The 19,731-nt window shown below is 35.4% G+C and overlaps 1 protein-coding gene across 1 annotated transcript; it reads left to right on the forward strand.

The window, feature by feature from the left end:
* The first annotated feature begins 1,509 nt into the window (after positions 1-1,509).
* Positions 1,510-18,651, forward strand: LOC149798390 (mitochondrial import inner membrane translocase subunit tim16-like). The gene is made up of 4 exons (XM_089963573.1): positions 1,510-1,601; positions 9,619-9,792; positions 10,826-10,948; positions 15,689-18,651. Exons 1-4 carry the CDS (start codon positions 1,599-1,601, stop codon positions 15,782-15,784), a joined length of 396 nt encoding a protein of 131 aa, XP_089819699.1. The 5' UTR covers positions 1,510-1,598; the 3' UTR covers positions 15,785-18,651.
* Positions 18,652-19,731: the final 1,080 nt, after the last annotated feature.

The following is a 19,731-nucleotide window of genomic DNA, read 5'->3' on the forward strand; positions in this document are numbered from 1 at the left end:
CTCATTGATACGTTATACCATCGTTTTACTCATCAATAACTCTTTATGCAATTTGTTTTGTAAATATAATGCGAAGAAAGCACGATTTGCTAGAGAACCCAGTAGTCAATAAATATGCATTGTTGTTTGATAGTGTTGATAATGGCTTGATTTACTAAAAGTTAATTTTATATTTTCTTTATGGAAACATTGGAAAGTTATTTTGGTAAAAATAAATGTAAATTCGATAGCTCATATATATTCTTTCTGATTTCAGCTAGAAACTTGCTATATTAAATAAATTTAAAACGATGAAAATCTACCTTGTATATTCTATTAATATGCTTGCGAAAGCATTAATAACTTCTAAAATAAACCAGTTATGTGTGTTTCATCGTTTTTCTTCTTTTAATCAGTCTGTAATTTGGGTAATATATTTGGCATGTCCTCTGGATTTGCTATTGAGACAGAGTAATTCATACTGAGAATTAAACGAATTGGTTGTTTGTGAGTTATTATTGATAATTAATTGTCTATGTGACTGTACCAGTCATTAAATGGCCTGTATAATCAGTCAGTTTAGATAAATTACATCTTATATATCAAGCACGACATTGATGTAAAATCGAGAGGAATTACAGAGCGACTTTCCTTCACGGCGACATAAAATCAAGGGAAATCACTCGCGTGGAGCTTGTAACACTTTGGTCATGTATTCTAAACGTCTCTGTCAAAAATGTTGATGCACGATTTAAAATTAAAATTTGTATATAAACAGTTTATAACAAAATAAATGAGAGAAGTATGGTGCATAGCCATCAAATAAGGAAATTGTTTAATAATATTATAAAATTAAAGAGATTTGATGCATAAGAGTTAGTTTCCGTAGGTTATTGGAAATAGGGACATCAACCAATACTATTAATCATTGATGGTAACAATGTCCGTATGTGTTTTTGCTTTTTTTCGCTTCTTAGTACGTTTATGAGAGCTTTGGTGCCAATATATGTAATACTGGGGTGTTCTTGGAGAGTCTTGGGGTGTCTTGGGGTGTTTAGAGAGACCGTGACTTTCCTTGCCTCTTGGTGACTTTATTTTGCGGGTTCGCCCGCGGGCTCGCATAGGATGTGAGGACAAAGCCGGGGTGGGGTTGTTATGGAAGGTTTTGATCTGGATCACTGATAAATATCCAAACTGATTTTAAAATAATACTCTTTTTGTATGTTTAGTTTGTGTCTCATTTGTTTTATTTGAATACAGTTTCCCTGAATTTTGACAATTTCGATTTACAGTCAGGTTAATTTTTATTTGGCTTTTCTTGCCTTATTCGAAATTGATATGTTTTGTTTAATTTTAATATATTTGGCGGTAAAGGCGTTTCATACAATATCTGAAAATGTACGTTTAACTAATATCACAAAAGCATTCACTGCAGAGTAGACTATTCTGAATAGCAAATTTCCGTTTCCGCTAATATTTCGTCTTGGTGAGAAAGACGTTTATTTTACATATCTGCCTAATATTTTATACGTCTTTGGGATCATGATGTACTGCCGGTGCATTTTCGGACAGACGGAGGACACTGAACTGATGTAATTTTATGAACAATTTATGGGAACATGGTAACGTGACTTTCAAATTGATGAGATTTACATGAAAATGTGGGACTTTTTGTGTAATTTTTTATGATCATCTATGGGGCAAAGTTGACTCAATGTAAACTTGTTAAGCAAAGAAAGCCCACGAAGGTCAGACTGATGGTGTGCAGGTAGTCTAGTCCTACAATGTAAGACATAGCACGTTATTTTTGTTTTATTGCTATGTCTTACTGTCCAAATAACGGGATTGTATAGCGTGTTCCGATGTCGGAATGAGTAGCCAAAGTTTCATGAATATCTCACACACTTGGCAGCCCATATCAACGCTCTTCCACAAATTGATATGTAATTAATATACTTACTGTGCTGTTTTTATCCTGGTGGAATCAAATTCTGACACTTGCAAATAGACGCATTTTCATGTTCCATTGACATACATTTTAATTTGTTGAAATGCAGTTTTAGTTGATGTATGCCGAAGTATGTTCAAGTAGGTTCATGTGAAGGATATGTTTCTTGAATGAAACGAAATGTTGCCTACAGTTCCAATATGCATAATATAATTTTATTTGTTTTGTTAAAGAATAATATTTAAACTTAACTCGATTTCGGCATTACCGGCTTTATTCGCTTTCCAGCCAACTGAAATGTTGGCCACTGAAATTTGAAAACAGGTCCATTTCTTTTGTGAGAAGTTGAATTTATTAGAGAAAAGACATCAGAGTAAGTAAAGTCCAATTACACCATTATGACATTACTTTGTAGAAAAGCGTCGTTATTGGTTGCCAACGGTGTGAGATATTCCTGAAAATTTGACTTTTGTTACAATGTTAGTTGACATCAAAACCATAGGACTAGGAGTGCAGGCTGATTTGGACCATGGAAAATTCGCACCAGGCTCATTCGGACCAAAAGTCAGACTGGTTTGGACCATATTACTGATTTAATCAGACCTTGACATTTTTTCCCCAAGATTTAAATGTTTCATTTACATTTCTGAAATAATATATTTGTCATTTCCCAGGTATGGTAGTCCTACATTGTAAGACCTCAACCCTGATATTTATGTTTTGGGCATCCATGTCTTACTGTCTAAATAACAGCACTGTGTAGAGTGTTTTAATGTTGACTAACATTGAAACGAAAATCAAATTTTCAGGAATATCTCATACACTTGGCAGTCCATAATGATGCTTTTCTATAAATTAAAGTCATAAAGTTTTAGTCACACTTTACTGACTGATGTCATTTTTTCTGATAAATTCAAATTATCACACAAATAAATGGACCTTTTTCGAAGTTTCATTAGCATACATTTTGGTAGGCTGGAAAGTGATGGAATCTGGGAATGCCAATATCGGGTTAAGTTGAAGCATATTTCTGTAACAAAACTAATAAAAATAATAAAAATTAATAATGAAGAAAGTGCTTAGATAGCTTAATTTCATCCAAGATTCTTTTCATCCTATTAACTGATTTCAGTATTCTAGCTTTCTTTTTATTCAAGCCAACTGAAATGTTGGTCTAAAGTGCTCTCCATTACGGATCACTGCCATTCTCATCTCTATCTGCGTCGGTTTGAGTCTCAAATTCAGCCAGCGTGGGTATGTGAAAAAGCTTGCCAGTAGCTTCTCGTGGGTCGGTGGTTCTTCCCGGGGTTTTCCCGGGTTCTTCGTCCACCATTAATACTGGCCGCCATGCATAGCCTATCGTGTGCTGAAAAATGGCGTTAAACACAACAACAACAACATTTAAAAAACTAACCTACATAATGTTCTTTTCACCAGACACATAGTGACAATTCCTTAATAATCAAATTTATTCAAATACTGTGTGGACAAGATAATTGCGTCCTATTATAGAAACAGTACCTTTAAATTTTCATATCTGTCGCTTATTTTTATATAATTCTAACTGCCATAACTCCAACCTCCATAATGTCCAAAATTTGATACTAGATTCCTGGTAGATACTTGTACGCATTTTTGTAAAGTATATCAACAACTTGTACAGGAAAAATGTCATAAGTCTTGTCAATGGATATTGTTTAAGAATTATTTCCAAGGACTTAATCTCAGCATTGTCATCTTACATCCGTATTATATTAAACATAGCATAACTCAATAACTAAATATAATACATTGTATGTGTAAAACTTGAAATTGGGAAGGAAAATGAGCTTGTAAATAAGAATAAATGATTTTTATTTATAATTTGATACTTTTTATTTTGTTGATTTTCAAATCTTAATAGTAATAATTTCTGGAATGACTGGAATAGATAGAGAAATAATGTGTGAATCAATGTGCAAACATTTATTATCTTGCTTTTATTTGTAATTTCAGGCATGTTGATAGTGTAAAGAGTTGTTAATATGTCAAATTTGAAAGTGAGGAAGTTTTTATCATTAGGGTCAAGGGTCGAAGTAGTTCATTTGAGGGATGGGAAAGTTAGCTGTGTTATCACATCAGAAATGGAAGCCAGCTTTTGTACATTTGTGACATGCAGAGTTAGATATCTTCATCTGTTTGCCTGTGAATTAAAGCTATCTCAGAAGAAAACATTGTCGGAAGAGATACAATTTACATCTCTTTTCTTTGGGGTCAGGAGTCATAACAGGGTTCTCACATAAATTGACTGTCTCTTAATTTTGGTGAGTTGAGCCACTGATATTGTGTTTAAAATGTGAATAAACTAAGATCAGTGTATATTTTTAAGTCAGTGATAATTAATAGATTTTAAGGATGGATCAAAAATGAGCAGGATGCAATAGACTTGTATGGAACATAAATCAGAGAAAACAACATATACCTTTATGATTTTTTTGAATACCGGTAGTGCACATAAAACAATTTTGAATATGATAGTAATAATAATAATAATAATAATAATAAGCAGAAGAAGAAGAAGAAAAAGAAATTTCATTTGTTCAAAAACCAATTTTAACAGGTGAACCTGTGTAAAGTGGTCACCTGTGTGCAACAGCCAATTTTGCCTTTTTCCATTAGTGGTCTGAGATTGTTAATGTTTCTGTTAGATTCATGTATAATTTATCTTTGTCCTGTACATTGTACTGTATACTAATACTGCTAAGTAACACTTATTTACTTAACAATGAAACTGATATATGATTTATATTTATATTCTTATGATAGTGTGGACCTTGTATTAATAATAACAAAGAAAATGGTAATGTCACAACAGTGGGGATGTTACAAAGATGTTCCCTGCGTATATGATTGAAAAATTTTTGCAAAATTTGTACAAAGTTTTGCAATTGGAAAGCAGTAATGCATGAGAACGCCCACAAATTAATTCAGGTCGCACATATAAAAATGTTCTATGCATGGTATACAACTTTCTTCAGCCGTTCACCCTTGAAATGCTTGTAGAAATGCTTGAAATATTGTAGTGCTTGTTGCATTGTGTATTTTTTGTAATTGCTTACACATTTGTATTCTTCACATTGACATGAATGGTTTTTAAACTAAATTTGATTGGCACATCAGGTCTCATAACAAGCATTGTGTCATGGTTTGAACTTTGAATCAAGGAAGTGTTACAAAATGCTCGTTTATAATACAGAATATCTAGAAGACCCAAAATGGCAGATTCCCACCATTGTTAACTTTAGATGACGAGTTTGTTTGGCAAATGCTGGCTGATCATAGTAATGAAGGCAATTTATTTTTAAAGTTAGGAAGTATATCAGATTATTGGAGCTGGGAATTTCTTAATGGAGACACCAGTAAGTGATTTTGAACCCAAAAATAGAGTTGAATACAAATCTGATGTACATTTGGTTGGACAAAAGCAGATGGCATGATGTACATGCTGGTTGGACAAAAGCAGATGGCATGCCTGTCAACCCCTCATTTCAGTGGTGTTTGGAATTAAAATGTAGAAAGGTAGAGAAACAAGCCAAATTAAAATACAAACAATTTAAAAGTAGAATACATGTTAATGATGTTGTATTTCTTTTTGCATCAGTTTAGCCCTACAGGATTGTGTGCTACAAAACCACATAGCCATGGCATAAAGATTATGATAAAGCTATAGTCCTACAATGTAAGACATCAACCCTGATATTTAATTTTGGAGGCTGAGGTCTTACTGCCTAAATCACGGTGCTGTGTAGTGTGTTCCAATGTTGACTGATAATGCAATGAGAAGACAAATTTTCAGGAATATCAAACACACCTGGCAGAATATATAGGTGTTTTTCTACAAATTAAAGTCATAATATTTTAGTCAGACTTTACTTATTCTGATGTCTATTTTCAAATAAATTCAAATTCTCATACAGGCAAATGGACATGTTTTCAAGTTTCATTGGTCTACATTTCAGTAGGCTGGAAAGTGATGGAAGCCTTTAATACCAAAATATGCATCTTGAACAAAAGAAAGCTAACACTTTCTTCAATATTATTATATTTTTATTCGTTAAAGAAACACACTTTAAATTAATCCTAATTCAGCATTCCCGAGACAAACAAGTTAAACCTTCGATTGTGGAGAAAATCTTGAGAGCAAGACGGCCCTCCACTCAGATAGCGGCATGTTTTGAGGACTGGTGCCATATCAATAACATCATCCCTCTCAGAGCCTTATCCCTCAACTGGTTGACTTTTTCCTCAAAGAGGAACATTTGGCTTCAGTTACTATCAAAGGACTCTGCTCTGTGATATCAGACATATTCCAGCACCATGGTAGATGTGATATCAGGCATGATATCAGACATTCCAGCATCATGGTAGATGTGATATCAGACATATTCCAGCATCATGGTAGATGTGATATCAGACATATTCCAGTATCATGGTAGATGTGATATCAGACATATTCCAGCATCATGGTAGATGTGATATCAGACATATTCCAGCATCATGGTAGATGTGATATCAGGCATGATATCAGACATATTCCAGCATCATGGTAGTTGTGATATCAGACATATTCCAGCATCATGGTAGATGTGATATCAGGCATGATATCAGACATATTCCAGCATCATGGTAGATGTGATATCAGACATATTCCAGCATCATGGTAGATGTGATATCATATTCCTGCATCATGGTAGATGTGATATCAGACATATTCCAGTATCATGGTAGATGTGATATCAGACATATTCCAGCATCATGGTATATGTGATATCAGACATATTCCAGTATCATGGTAGATGTGATATCAGACATATTCCAGCATCACGGTAGTTGTGATATCAGACATATTCCAGCATCATGGTAGATGTGATATCAGGCATGATATCAGACATATTCCAGCATCATGGTAGATGTGATATCAGACATATTCCAGCATCATGGTTGATGTGATATCTGGCATGATATCAGACATATTCCAGCATCATGGTAGATGTGATATCAGACGTATTCCAGTATCATGGTAGATGGGATATCAGACATATTCCAGTATCATGGTAGATGTGATGTCAGACATATTCCAGCATCATGGTAGATGTGATATCATATTCCTGCATCATGGTAGATGTGATATCAGGCATATTCCAGCATCATGGTAGATGTGATATCAGAAATATTCCAGCATCATGGTAGATGTGATATCAGGCATGATATCAGACATATTCCAGCATCATGGTAGATGTGATATCAGGCATGATATCAGACATATTCCAGCATCATGGTAGTTGTGATGTCAGACATATTCCAGCATCATGGTAGATGTGATATCAGACATATTCCAGCATCATGGTAGATGTGATATCAGACATACTCCAGCATCATGGTAGATGTGATATCAGGCATGATATCAGACATATTCCAGCATCATGGTAGTTGTGATATCAGACATATTCCAGCATCATGGTAGATGTGATATCAGGCATGATATCAGACATATTCCAGCATCATGGTAGATGTGATATCAGACATATTCCAGCATCATGGTAGATGTGATATCAGGCACGATATCAGACATATTCCAGCATCATGGTAGATGTGATATCAGATGTATTCCAGTATCATGGTAGATGGGATATCAGACATATTCCAGTATCATGGTAGATGTGATATCAGACATATTCCAGCATCATGGTAGATGTGATATCATATTCCTGCATCATGGTAGATGTGATATCAGGCATATTTCAGCATCATGGTATATGTGATATCAGGCATATTCCAGCATCATGGTAGATGTGATATCAGGCATGATAAAGATCTATTGGATCTTTTAGCCAATTTTGATCTAAACTGAATAAAATCCTTTACTCTGTCTACAAAATGGAATCTTCCTGGGCTTTAACATGGCACAATTCAAATCAATTTCAGACTTTAGCTGAAATGTTACTAAAGCAACTATCTTACAAATCATGTTTCTTGAAAGCTTGAGCTTTAGCAGGCGGAGTGATTGAGTTACATGCCCTTTCCGTCAACCCAAACTATCTTCAGTTCAGGTAGGATGGTATGGTGGTCCTCGTTACAAAACCAGGCTTTGTAGTAAAAATTGTTTAAAGTCTGTCAGCAATCAAAGAGTCATTTTTCACTTGCTCTCTTCCATAGACTGGTCAAGAGCAGCTGCCATGCAAAATCCTGTTTGCACACTCAAGCACTACTTCAAATGCACAGAGACCATTCATGTCATATGCATGCGCCTCTTCTGGTTAAAGCTGGGAAACATGACATCACCCCTTAAGCCCTTGCTTTGTGACTGAAATTGCTTATACACTTGGTGTTTTTGGAGGTCTCACAAGATCAGAATCTCCTCGTGAGAGAGCAATCTCTGTGACCCTCGCATTTTGAACGATTAATTTCGATCTGAGATACAGTAGCTGATGGCAGGCCTGCAGAGTCAACCTTCTTCAGGTTTTGTCTCTGAGATTTAGTTTCCAAGAGGGAACCCTTGAGTCTAGTATGTCCTGTGATGGCAGCTTAGATGACCACCAGACTTGGTTAAAAAAAAACAGCACAACCTATCAGCTTTGCTGGATTTGCCAGCGAAATTTTATAGGTAAGATTGCAATTATTATCTTCTTAACCATATGTAGGAGTCACAAATCAAGTGACCCTAGGCTGTGTTTGCTAATGTAATTAGGAGAATGGGTTATTGTTAGCATGGGAAATCCAGCCATCATTCCCTAGATGGATATCTGAGGTAGAGGTCTGATGCTCAGCATTCCCTCCTATTACTTATTCTCGTAATGTTAATGTGATGGGGACATATTTAAAGGAGAAAGCAAATTTCTAAGTAAATTGTGTTTTTTAAAGAATACTTATCCAGTCAGATTACTTAAAAGCCTGCCATGCAAGCTTCCATGTTAATATATTGCTTAGCTTAAAAACTTGTGACACTTGGTGGTGGCAAGGTGAACTAATAGGCAAGAGTTATTGCCCTTTGTCTACATGAGATAGACAGGAAAATATGATTTTTGTCTTTGAGGAGGGCTGGATTCTTGAGGTCATCGGCTTCTATCCCTAATTTTAATGTGATTGGGTAAGTACTCTGGGAAAAACACAATTTAGATTAAAATTTATTTTCTACATCGTCAGAAAATTATTGTTTGGCATAAGTCACATTTATTGATGAAACTTTATTTCTTTTCTTACAAACTTAATTCAAGGCCATTCATTTTTGTTGTAAACAGCATTCAGCATGGTTCTACTTTCACTTTTTATATATGTACCTAACATTGAGCTCAATTGTACTTTCACTTGCATGCATAGTTCCGTTTGATGGGACTTTGGCATGCATACCATAAGGCAATTGTTACCATGACAGTCTTGTCCCATGACCACGCAACAGTGTACAGTTGCTTGGCATTTGAACTGGAATATAACACCTTAGAGGGCAACATTACTCAGTGGTTGAGCAGTATTTACATCATTATATTAATATTTATTGCTTGTGGGTGTTGAAGGGTGCACTGTAGTGAGGACACTGTGCATGTTCATGGCATGTCATACAGGGGACAACACTGTATAGGATCTCACATTGTGAGCAGCTTTTCTTGCCACATGAGCTGCTTTTGCTATAGATTTATTTGGCTTTTTATTTTCAGGCCAAGTATATTGTACAGATAATTGTTGCTGGGTCACAGGTGGTTGCCAGAGCATTTGTACGTGCATTTCAACAGGAGTACCAGGCTAGTCAGCAGGCTGCCCAAAGGGCAGGAGGAGGCAAGGCAGGCACAAGACGGGCAGTGGCAGATACTTACACAGGAATGACACTTCAGGTCAGTAATCATTAGTGATAAAAATAAGACAGGGAATAAGACAGGGACAAATGGTCCCCAGTTTGTACATTTCTTACATAAAATTGTGGATCAAGTTATTCTGGATATCAATGGTGGGGGTGGGGTGGGGATAAAACACCCAGCTGATTTAGGGGTCAAAAGCTCAGAGGTCAAGATTACTGTGACTGAAAGAAAGAAACTATTTCCACACAATATTTGTGCTTCACATACATGGTCCAAATTTTGTGGCTGGCTTACACTAGGCATAAGAAAGAAACCTTTTGATTTTGACATCACAGGACAAGGTTTCTGCAACAGAAAGAGGAAACATTGTTTCTGCAAAACAACATTAATTCTGTGTCACAAACCTGTCAGTGATCTACACAGAGGACTAAGAAACAAAGGCAGGTGTATAATGTGTCATTCATGATACTCCTGTTTCTTATTCTTATTGTTAATTTACATGAAAAAAAATGTATTGTTTTTTTTAACAAAAATAATGAATCATTCACTATACTTTGATCATTATGTGTGTACTGACTAACATTATTTATTTAATGTGAAGCAACCTAAGAGCTGGGAGACAGTTTACCTAAATTTACAAGCATCTGAAGAACTTTAGCTACAAGATCTGTAATTGGATCAATGCAAATCATTGACATTTTTGTGACCCTTGGCAAGGCACATTACCCATTTCAAACTTGGTACATAGGTTTCCCATATAATAGCCTTCTATGAGAGGAGTGTAGTGTCTTGGGACGCTTTCCAAGAATCTCTATGAGGTTGTCAGAAGTAAATATAAAAGCCCTGCAATTATAGTTACATTTATTTTTTCGCTCCATATTAAACAAATTTAGACATATCAGAGAGGACACATACATACAGTTTTGGTTTATGACCCTAAGGTCAGGGTCTAGAAGGGGAGTGGTGGGTGGTGTGGGGAATATCTAATAAAAAGCATGGTAATTGAGTCATGGAAGTATCTGTCGACCAATTTTTCATTCACTTTAATGTATGAAATCATTCTTTGCAGGAAGCAAAACAGATTCTGAATGTTACAGATATCAGTGACAAGGAAACCATTCAGAAAAATTTTGATCATTTATTTGCTGTAAATGACAAGGCTAAAGGAGGATCTTTTTACATTCAGTCCAAGGTAATTTATTTTAAAATACAAGTAATCTTAGCATCTCAGCCTGTCAGTTAAATCATTGCATATTAGAAATTCCAATGCAGCATCTACAAATGCTAGATTACTTATTTGTATTTGCACTGAAAGCTTGTCTGAACACTGACAGCCATAGAGATGATAATTTTTTTAATATGATCAATGTAAAAATAAAAAATATTAGTACTGTTCATTTTATTACATTATTATGTGTTAAATAGCATGTGCCATGTATTAGTACATATCTTGGTACACATCTATAATACATTACATATCAGTACACATTTAAAGAATAAAGAGGCTAAAGATTGATAATTATTCTTCACCGCAGAAGTTTCAAATGATCCGTTTTAACGTAAGTGTAATTTTCTAAAGAATCTTCACGTTTTATATCTGTGTGTGCATCAAAGTAAAAAAAATTTATCAATGCATCAACAAATCGTTTCACTCTTATTAAATATGCTATTTTAAGTTGTTTTAACTTCAAATATTATCATCCATTTTTTTTTCTTGAGAAATGTATTTGGTGTGATTTAGAAGTTGAACACATGTAACATGAACTTATTTTCAAAACAAAAGTCTTTGAAGAAAGTAGAATACTGACAAGGAGATAGTGTAATTTCCACTCAGGCAATGGGTCATAGAGTAATTTCCACTCAGGCAATGGGTCATAGAGTAATTTCCACTCAGGCAATGGGTCACTTCTCATCCAGAAGGATACCACCGTTCTTCATCAGAATTAATGATCCAGTATAATGCAGCTCAATAAACCTTTATTAGGACTTATGGATATGATAGTCTTAGGAATAATCAATCCAGTGCAGCCTCCCAAAATGGTTATCTCCCTTTAAAAATAATCACCTCTCAGTCATTTGTTGTGCGGGTTGTTGTTTTTTTCTGGTCATTTTATCAGCATATTTTAAGCCATCTTCCTTATTAAAATTGATCCATCCTTAATCTCTCATGGATTATATGAGAGATTATAATCCTCTCGATGGATTATATGCTGCGTCTTGCAGTAATCCAAACTTGATGGGAATTTATTTCTTGGGATGCATTGTAACACCCCCAGTATGCATTACAGTAGACAATTGAAACTACATAGCTGTCAAAATCACCAAATCACACTCAGATGTCATTTCGGTTAGCTTAACAGCTTTTTTGACTTGGATTAGAAGAGTTAAACATTTGTTTTAGACATGTATTTGAATTGTATTGATCAGGATATGTTGGGCTACATAATGACAAGCCTATATAGCTGTCACTAGGATTAAAACATAGTTCTTCAAATACATTACCTGATCATGATACCTTTGGAGTATGACCACTACCTTGCAGATCTAGCCCTCACAAGTTAAATGACCCATACTAATTATGGATTCTGGTAGGTCTGGTACCCTACAGGTTCATCATAATCCAATGCTATCACCGACAAATGTCAAACGGCTCCTGAATGACCACTGGCATCACCATTGCAGATCACATGGTTTCTTGCCAGTCCCATAGTAGCCAAGTATCATGCCTGGCCCATGGGCCAAAATAGCCCCATTATTCGAGATGGCTCTTGTTGCCAAAGGCCAATGACACTCTTTGGCCAATTATAGATCAGCTTTTAACCTGTTCATTCAGGCCCCATAGTTCATAGTGTAAAACACTCCAATGAGTTGTGAACACCATTCACAAGGGAGACTAATCACATACAGAGATATGGTTCAGGGCACTTCACTTTGGTTTGAATAATAATCCTGGGGTTTAAACAGGTATTATAAACAGAATTGTATTGTTCTTTACAACGACCTCAGCATTAATTTTCATCAGCCTTGCCAACATTCTGTAAAAGCACTAGGTGTATTATATTCTAGATACAGATGTGCCATTGTTTCATGTGTTTCTCCTTGAATTCTTTATCTGTTATAGTACCATCTCAGAGGTTTACCCTCCCCCATTGAATGTATAGCTACAGCAGGTGCTGCCATGTAGGTCCATGCTACAGGAATTTTGTTTTGTATGGAAGCCAGTGGATTGTTTCTTCCTCAGGATTGACTATCGCACATCAATATTTTATTGATGAAGCCATTCCAATGGAAAGCATTCTGTTGGTGGCAGGAAACGTTGGATAGAAAGGGCATACTCACTCATTCTCTCTGGCAACTCCACTGTTGTGAATTGTTTCAGAGGCAAGGAGCACCAGATTCACAGGCCTTCTGATTTTGGATCCTAGGTGGTGTCATCAGTTGCAAATCCATATTCAAGTCCATCACATTCTGGGCAGACTAATTTTTATTAGCAGATTCATTGCCCAGAAGGAATCAACTAATCCAAACTGAATAGTCGCTTCACTTACTGGTATTAGGTTGAATCTGTACCATCTGGGATTGACCATTGTTAGACCTATTTGCAACAAGGTGGAATGCAAACTCCCAATATTTGTCCTCCAGTTCCAGATCTGAAAGTCCAGGCAGTTGGTGCTCTTTCCATGGATTGGATTGATATGGATGCCTATACTTAATCCTCAAATCTTTCAAACAGTGAAGGAATTGTACTCCTGTCTTATCCTGATTGCTTCTCTCGGGTAAGGGAAAAATGATGGAGATACTACTTGGTAAATTGAAAAGTGGGAATTTCAAGGAAATTATGGTTATTTCAAAGCTGCTCAGACAACCTTGATGGTATGAGTTTCATCCCAACCCAAATCTGTAGCAAGTTGCATGTCTGGATTATATCAAACAAGCTCTATGGGGCAGACAGTTCTGAGAACATGAGGTGGAGAGAATCACTTAAGTGAGAATGCCCACCACTTCAAAAGCATTTGAGAAGTTGAGAATTTACTCAGTAGTGCAAGTGAGGACACATTCCTCTGCTTAAAGCATCTTTACCCCAGGTAGCTAACTTTCTCCTACAGCATTTTGAGGTGAAAAAATTAGCACCCATCTCAATAAAAGGCTACAGTTCTACACCTGCAGACACTTCGCATCACCTTGGAAAGAAGGATATAGGACAAATTGAAGATCTCTTTGATCTTCTGGTTAACTTTGTTATGTCATCACTGAAAACTTTTGCCATTTGCCCAAAAGGGAATCTACCATGGCTCTGATACGGTTGAATAAGGCATCTTTTAGACTGCTATCTGGAGCATTGTTGATTCATCCCTCATATAGGATCTGCTTCCTAGTATTACTAGTTACAGCAGGCAGGGTCAGTAAACACATGCCTTGTTGGTAGACCCAAACTATCCACAGTTCCATCGGGATAGTTCAGTTTCACTCATGGCTGCCCCTGCTTTCTTTGCCTAGAACATGTTTCTGCTCATGAGCATTCAGTCTTTTCTGGTGAAATCTGATATCATATTGTGCCCTTTGCCTCAGGGCCACCCACAAGACTTGATGAGGTCTTTGGAAATGGTTCCTAAAACAGACTGAAGATGGAAGCCTTGTCTATTATTACCTTTGAAATTGGGACAAATTGATAGATCAAGCTATATCATCTTGGATAAGATGGATTATTTGATCAGCATGCAGAGAATTAACTGAAGATCAAATGAAGCTATCACACAATTTGGCTAGTAAAGTTAGGCAGTTGCCACCAGCATTGCATTTAAGCACAACTGTTCCAAAATTGACAGGCCATGGGATAGAGGTTGAACACTTTTCTCTTGTTTTACCTCTAAGATCTTTCATCTCAGAGGTCTCAGTTTGATCTGATGGGACCTATAGTAGCAATGCAACAGGCCACGTTCCCATGTTGTATGAGAGCTTCTTAGTGACATGGCTATTTGACTTCAGCTGGATTTGCAGGAGAAAGATTTGTTCAGGTCAGCTGTATTTAGAGTCTTTAGGGCTGCACATATGTAATTGGTAAAACCTGTGTTGCCTGCATTCAATATTTGCAACATTTAGTTTTAATATTTCTTAAAAAATTTTAACAAATAAATATGTCAAGTCATTTAACTCTTATGTTTATTGGTTCAATAGGATGTCAGCTCCTGGAGTTACAGAAATTTGCAGAAGCTTAATGATTATAATGAACTATAACACTCCTGATGTATGAAATATAGACTCACCCATGCAAATATGGATGCTGTGTTGTTATAGAACTCTTGCTTGATTTGAAATGTAAACAACATGACACTGTTAGGGATCTCTTGACAACATTCAGTTTATAAATTATAAATAATAAATGAAATTACAAAGTTTTATAAATTTCTGTATGATTAGGGCCTTTCATTTTCAAAATTGGTGATAGCAGTACAAATTGCCAGAGGGTGAAGCGAGCCCTATACCACTCATCCAGCTTAGGCTCTAATATGCAGTATTGATTGAATTAGATAGTAGAATTATTCTACAGGTATTAAGTAAAAGCTCTTTTATGCAGAAATTTCAGCATTCGTTTATTGATGAAATGACTTTTCATTCATAATTATCGGTACACAAAGGAAACAACACACTTTTAAAGTATTAAATTTGGTGTCTTGTAAAAGAAACAACAAAGGCTGGTGATACAAAGACAGTATTACTAAAAATAGAATCAACATGAAAAGTGACATTGACAGCAATAATATCTGTTTAAATGGAAGTCATCAAAATCTTTGTACTGATTTGTTTAGTTGGTTTGTGTCTGTTGATATAATGGAATGTATGCCTGATGATGATGCTGGAGATCTTTGGATCATGGTTTGGATTTGTGGCAGAATCTGTTGAAAAATATTCAGTTTTTCCTATGTATTTTCAGGTTGTTCGAGCAAAGGAGAGATTAGACATGGACATGACACAAAAGGAAGAGAAAAAGACAAAGTCTAATTCACAGGAGACCTCCGGCAATACATGATACATGCTATGGATTAGGTTGATTCCATACTTAATAATACAAGACAGTAACTTAAACATGGGATGTGATAATTTTTGTGTATTGAAATCATGGGTAAATAGAAATGAATCTGTCAAGGTATCTCAAATATGTAGATGAATCTTTATGAAGTTTTGAAAGGTCAGTCATTTGGGATTAGGAATTCAGATTTGTATGGCAGCCACATTTGTATGTTCGCATCTTGGAATTTTCACAAAGATTGTGCAGTATGAGTTTATGCTAGTTTTTATTGATATAGTACCATCTGTATGAGGCAGTAGTCTAAAGGAGACTTTGTGTCTTAACTTGCTGTCTTTCATACTAACATTTTGACAGATTCACAAGAAACTAGTTACCTAGTTTCATATAATGGTCATCATCGTTCAGTTATCATGTTCCTGTAATTTTTGTAAGAGTTGTTGACTTGCAGCTGAGTGTAATTCCTGACTGTCTCCAGAATGCATTTAGACTTGCATTTACAATACATGGATATCAACCTTGGTAGATATATCATTAATCATATAAAATTGCAATTGTTATTCAGTCATTTTGTTAAGAGTTGTTGCCCTTTAGAGATACAACTGGAGGAAACTTGTCAGTTTTCAATGAAGACAATGCAGTTTACTTATTTCCCTCACTAATGAAATGGTGGAATGCAGAAGAGGGAGAAGTATATATTAGTGAGCATTTTGCTCACTCTAGTTAATGAATTGGTACTTTGGACGACATTTTAAGGTGTCTTTGCGATGATTTTGCCACAGTAGCGAATTTACCCATATGAAGTATAAAATTGTTCACCAGAAACAATCCCACTTAAATATTCCTTTGGGGCAGAATGTCACTCTTATTTCTTACACAAGAAAGGGAGAGAAGAACATCAGGACCATGCTGAAGGTTCCTAACTATCACTATTGATAGACAAATTACAGTAGAATCTTAGCATTCTGTAGGGGATTTAATTTTGTATTGGCTTGTCTGTTGCAGATGTCATGAAAGCTGAGATATAGTGGTCACAAGGTCTGTCCAATGTCAGCTTTTGCATAGCTTGTATGCCCCATCACAACAGTGTTATGGTATGTAGTGTTACCTTTTATATTGTAGGCCCATCCATATCCATTTATCTATCTGTCACCCATTGGATTGGTTTTGCATTTAGGCACTGTATTGGCACATCTAATTTCAATGAATTTTTGTGTACAGGACCATATTTTTATTTAAAGATGATCATGATCAGCCTTTACCCACAAATGAATGTGCAGTGGGTAATTGATTGCCAAAGAGGTTGAAGGTCAAGGTTGCATTAGTAATGTTTTAAATTTTAAGTGGTTGGTCATTGTTTTAAGTTTATGGATCTGTCAGTACTAGCTGTTAGTGAAATGGTTTAATTGATATCAGACAAAGTGATGTTTACCTTGGGATGTAAACATTGGTATTGGCTACTTCACCATGTAAATGCCTAATTTACTTTGTTGCACAGAGTAGGATGCGTACAATCACACAGTAGGGCCAATAATCAACATCCATTTCTTTAGCATGTACATCTACCTAGTTCCACTGTGATGCTGAAATAACCATGAGTAAAAGAGGATTTAAGAAAGAATTTTTTCTTTATCATCAGTGTGTACTGCACAACTTTAAATGAGACAATTATCTTATGATGTCACTTTTTACCTAGGTGTGTCATAAGACCAAAACGTGGATGTCACTTTTTACATAGGTGTGTCATAAGACCAAAACTTGGATGTCACTTTTTACATAGGTGTATCATAAGACCAAAGCTTGGATGTCACTTTTTACCGATGTGTGTCAATGCACTAAAAACTTTGGTGTCACTTTTTAACTAGGTGTGTCATGGAACTTGAAACTCTGGTGTCACCTTTTACTTAGGAATATCATAACACTAAAAACTCTTGGAGATTTGGTTGTAAAATTGTGTGGTTGTGACTTGTGTCAGTTATACATCATGAAAAAGAAAACTCCAGTACAATTTTAATAATGTAAGTACAGCCCTATTAAAGAAAACTCCAATACAATTTTGATAATGTAAGTACAGTCCTATTAAAGAAAACTCCAATACAATTTTAATAATGTAAGTACAGTCCTATTAAAGAAAATTATAAAGTTAATGGAATGTGTAGAAGAACATTGAGTAATCTGAAACAATGAATGACCTGCATAGATTTGCAGTGCACTTTCTATTTTAAAAAAAGATGATCTCACCAATTGTGTTATGTTGAAAAAATTCAGTCAACAACATTCCCATTTCTGTTTGCATTGGATAGGAGGAGTCTACGATCTAATACCTGTACAGATTTTATGAAGCTTTAAATACCCACTCAGCTTCTGTTGTACTGCCTGTGACTTACTTGTCTATGTTATGAACAAGTTTGTGGATATGTATTCAGCTAAAAGCAGTACAAGAAAATGCATACCAGCTGGTTTAGTTTTAGTGATTATTGATCGCTGGGACCCTATTGAAATATATAACTTTTAAAAATATAGTTTTAGTGATAATGGATTTCTGTGGCATTTGTCAAAGCCAAAATATCTGTTTTAAGAAAGTTAAACATTTAATCATTTCACAAGTGATCATCCTCAAAAGTTCCCCAATATTAAGTGTGTGGAATAGTTTAATACTAAAGATTTTAATTCATAATTTTTTTCTTCATGTTGGCCATATTATTTGTATTTCATAGTGCTCAATTTTATTAAGTTTAAATCTCAGATACCAATGTTTAGCTATACATCAGGGTTTGTTTTTTTTAATAAAAAAAAGAAGAAAAAATTAAAGAATAAATGTTGATGTAACAGAGCTTGAAAGTCTTGGAATTAAATAATCAGAAAATCTACTGTCTGGTTTTCTTATTGATCTTTTTATATTCTCATAATTTTTTCTTGCTTCTGTTCTTAAGGCTGTGTATGAATTTACTGCATAAATTTATCGGATACATAGGTATAGCTGACCTCATGCTGGCATTGTTGACAAAGCAACAGTGATTCAAGATGTCTCCTTGCCAGAATGTCTCTATGCCAAGATATCTCCATACCAAGATATCTCCATATACCAAGATATCTCCATACCAAGATATCGCCATACCAGGATATCTCCATGCCAAGATGTCTCCATACCAAGATATCTCCACACCAAGATGTCTCCAGTGCCAAGATGTCTCAGTGACAAAATGTCTCTATGCCAAAATGTCTCTATGCCAAGATATCTCCATGCCAAGATATCTCAGTGCCAAGATGTCACCATGCCAAGATGTCTCAGTGCCAAGATGTCTCAGTGCCAAACTGTCTCAGTGCCATGTTTCAGTTACCTTTTGTGATAATTCAGAAATGTACAAATTATTGTGATGATATATTAAACAAATAATGAGCAACTGTTAAAGTTGTTACCATCAACTGTATGAATAAAACATTCTTCCCCTTTGCAGGAAATGTTCTTGCTGCCTTAACATACATGGAAGGAATAAACAAATCAACAAACAGAATCAATGACACCTGTAATATCATGTGTTAAATTACTGAATTCAAATGATTTCAGTGGATGTACATGATTATGCAAACTTTAGTGCAAAATGTATCACTGGTTTATTACTCACTGATACAAAAGGGAAATAGTGTTCACAAGTTTCATTTCAGTTTTTTTTCTGTGTGTTGTTTTATTTACGATTCCAAAACAATTATCCATATATACGGAACCTCAATATACTGAATGTTTCTCAAATTTTAGTTTAATGTGATTGTTTTTTCAATTTTATGCTTTAAAAAAATACCATTGGACCAAAACTCCAATCAAACTTGGAAATATATTTTATCAGCTAAATTCCTGACACATTGAAAGAGATTAATTATGGTTGGCAAACACTGTAGTGGACTGATCTTTGAGACCAAAACCCAGAAAATGTCCCAAGGGCATGCAAGGT

Source organism: Sinohyriopsis cumingii, chromosome 6 (assembly GCF_028554795.1).
Source record: "Sinohyriopsis cumingii isolate HCF-2022 chromosome 6, ASM2855479v2, whole genome shotgun sequence".
Lineage (NCBI taxonomy): Eukaryota > Metazoa > Mollusca > Bivalvia > Unionida > Unionidae > Sinohyriopsis > Sinohyriopsis cumingii.

What these genes read in the sequence shown, in the direction of transcription:
- LOC149798390 (XM_089963573.1), top strand. An exon ending in ACACAGGAATGACACTTCAG is followed by an intron (nt 9,793 to 10,825) that starts GTCAGTAATCAT and finishes CATTCTTTGCAG; the next exon opens with GAAGCAAAACAGATTCTGAA. An exon ending in CTTTTTACATTCAGTCCAAG is followed by an intron (nt 10,949 to 15,688) that starts GTAATTTATTTT and finishes ATGTATTTTCAG; the next exon opens with GTTGTTCGAGCAAAGGAGAG.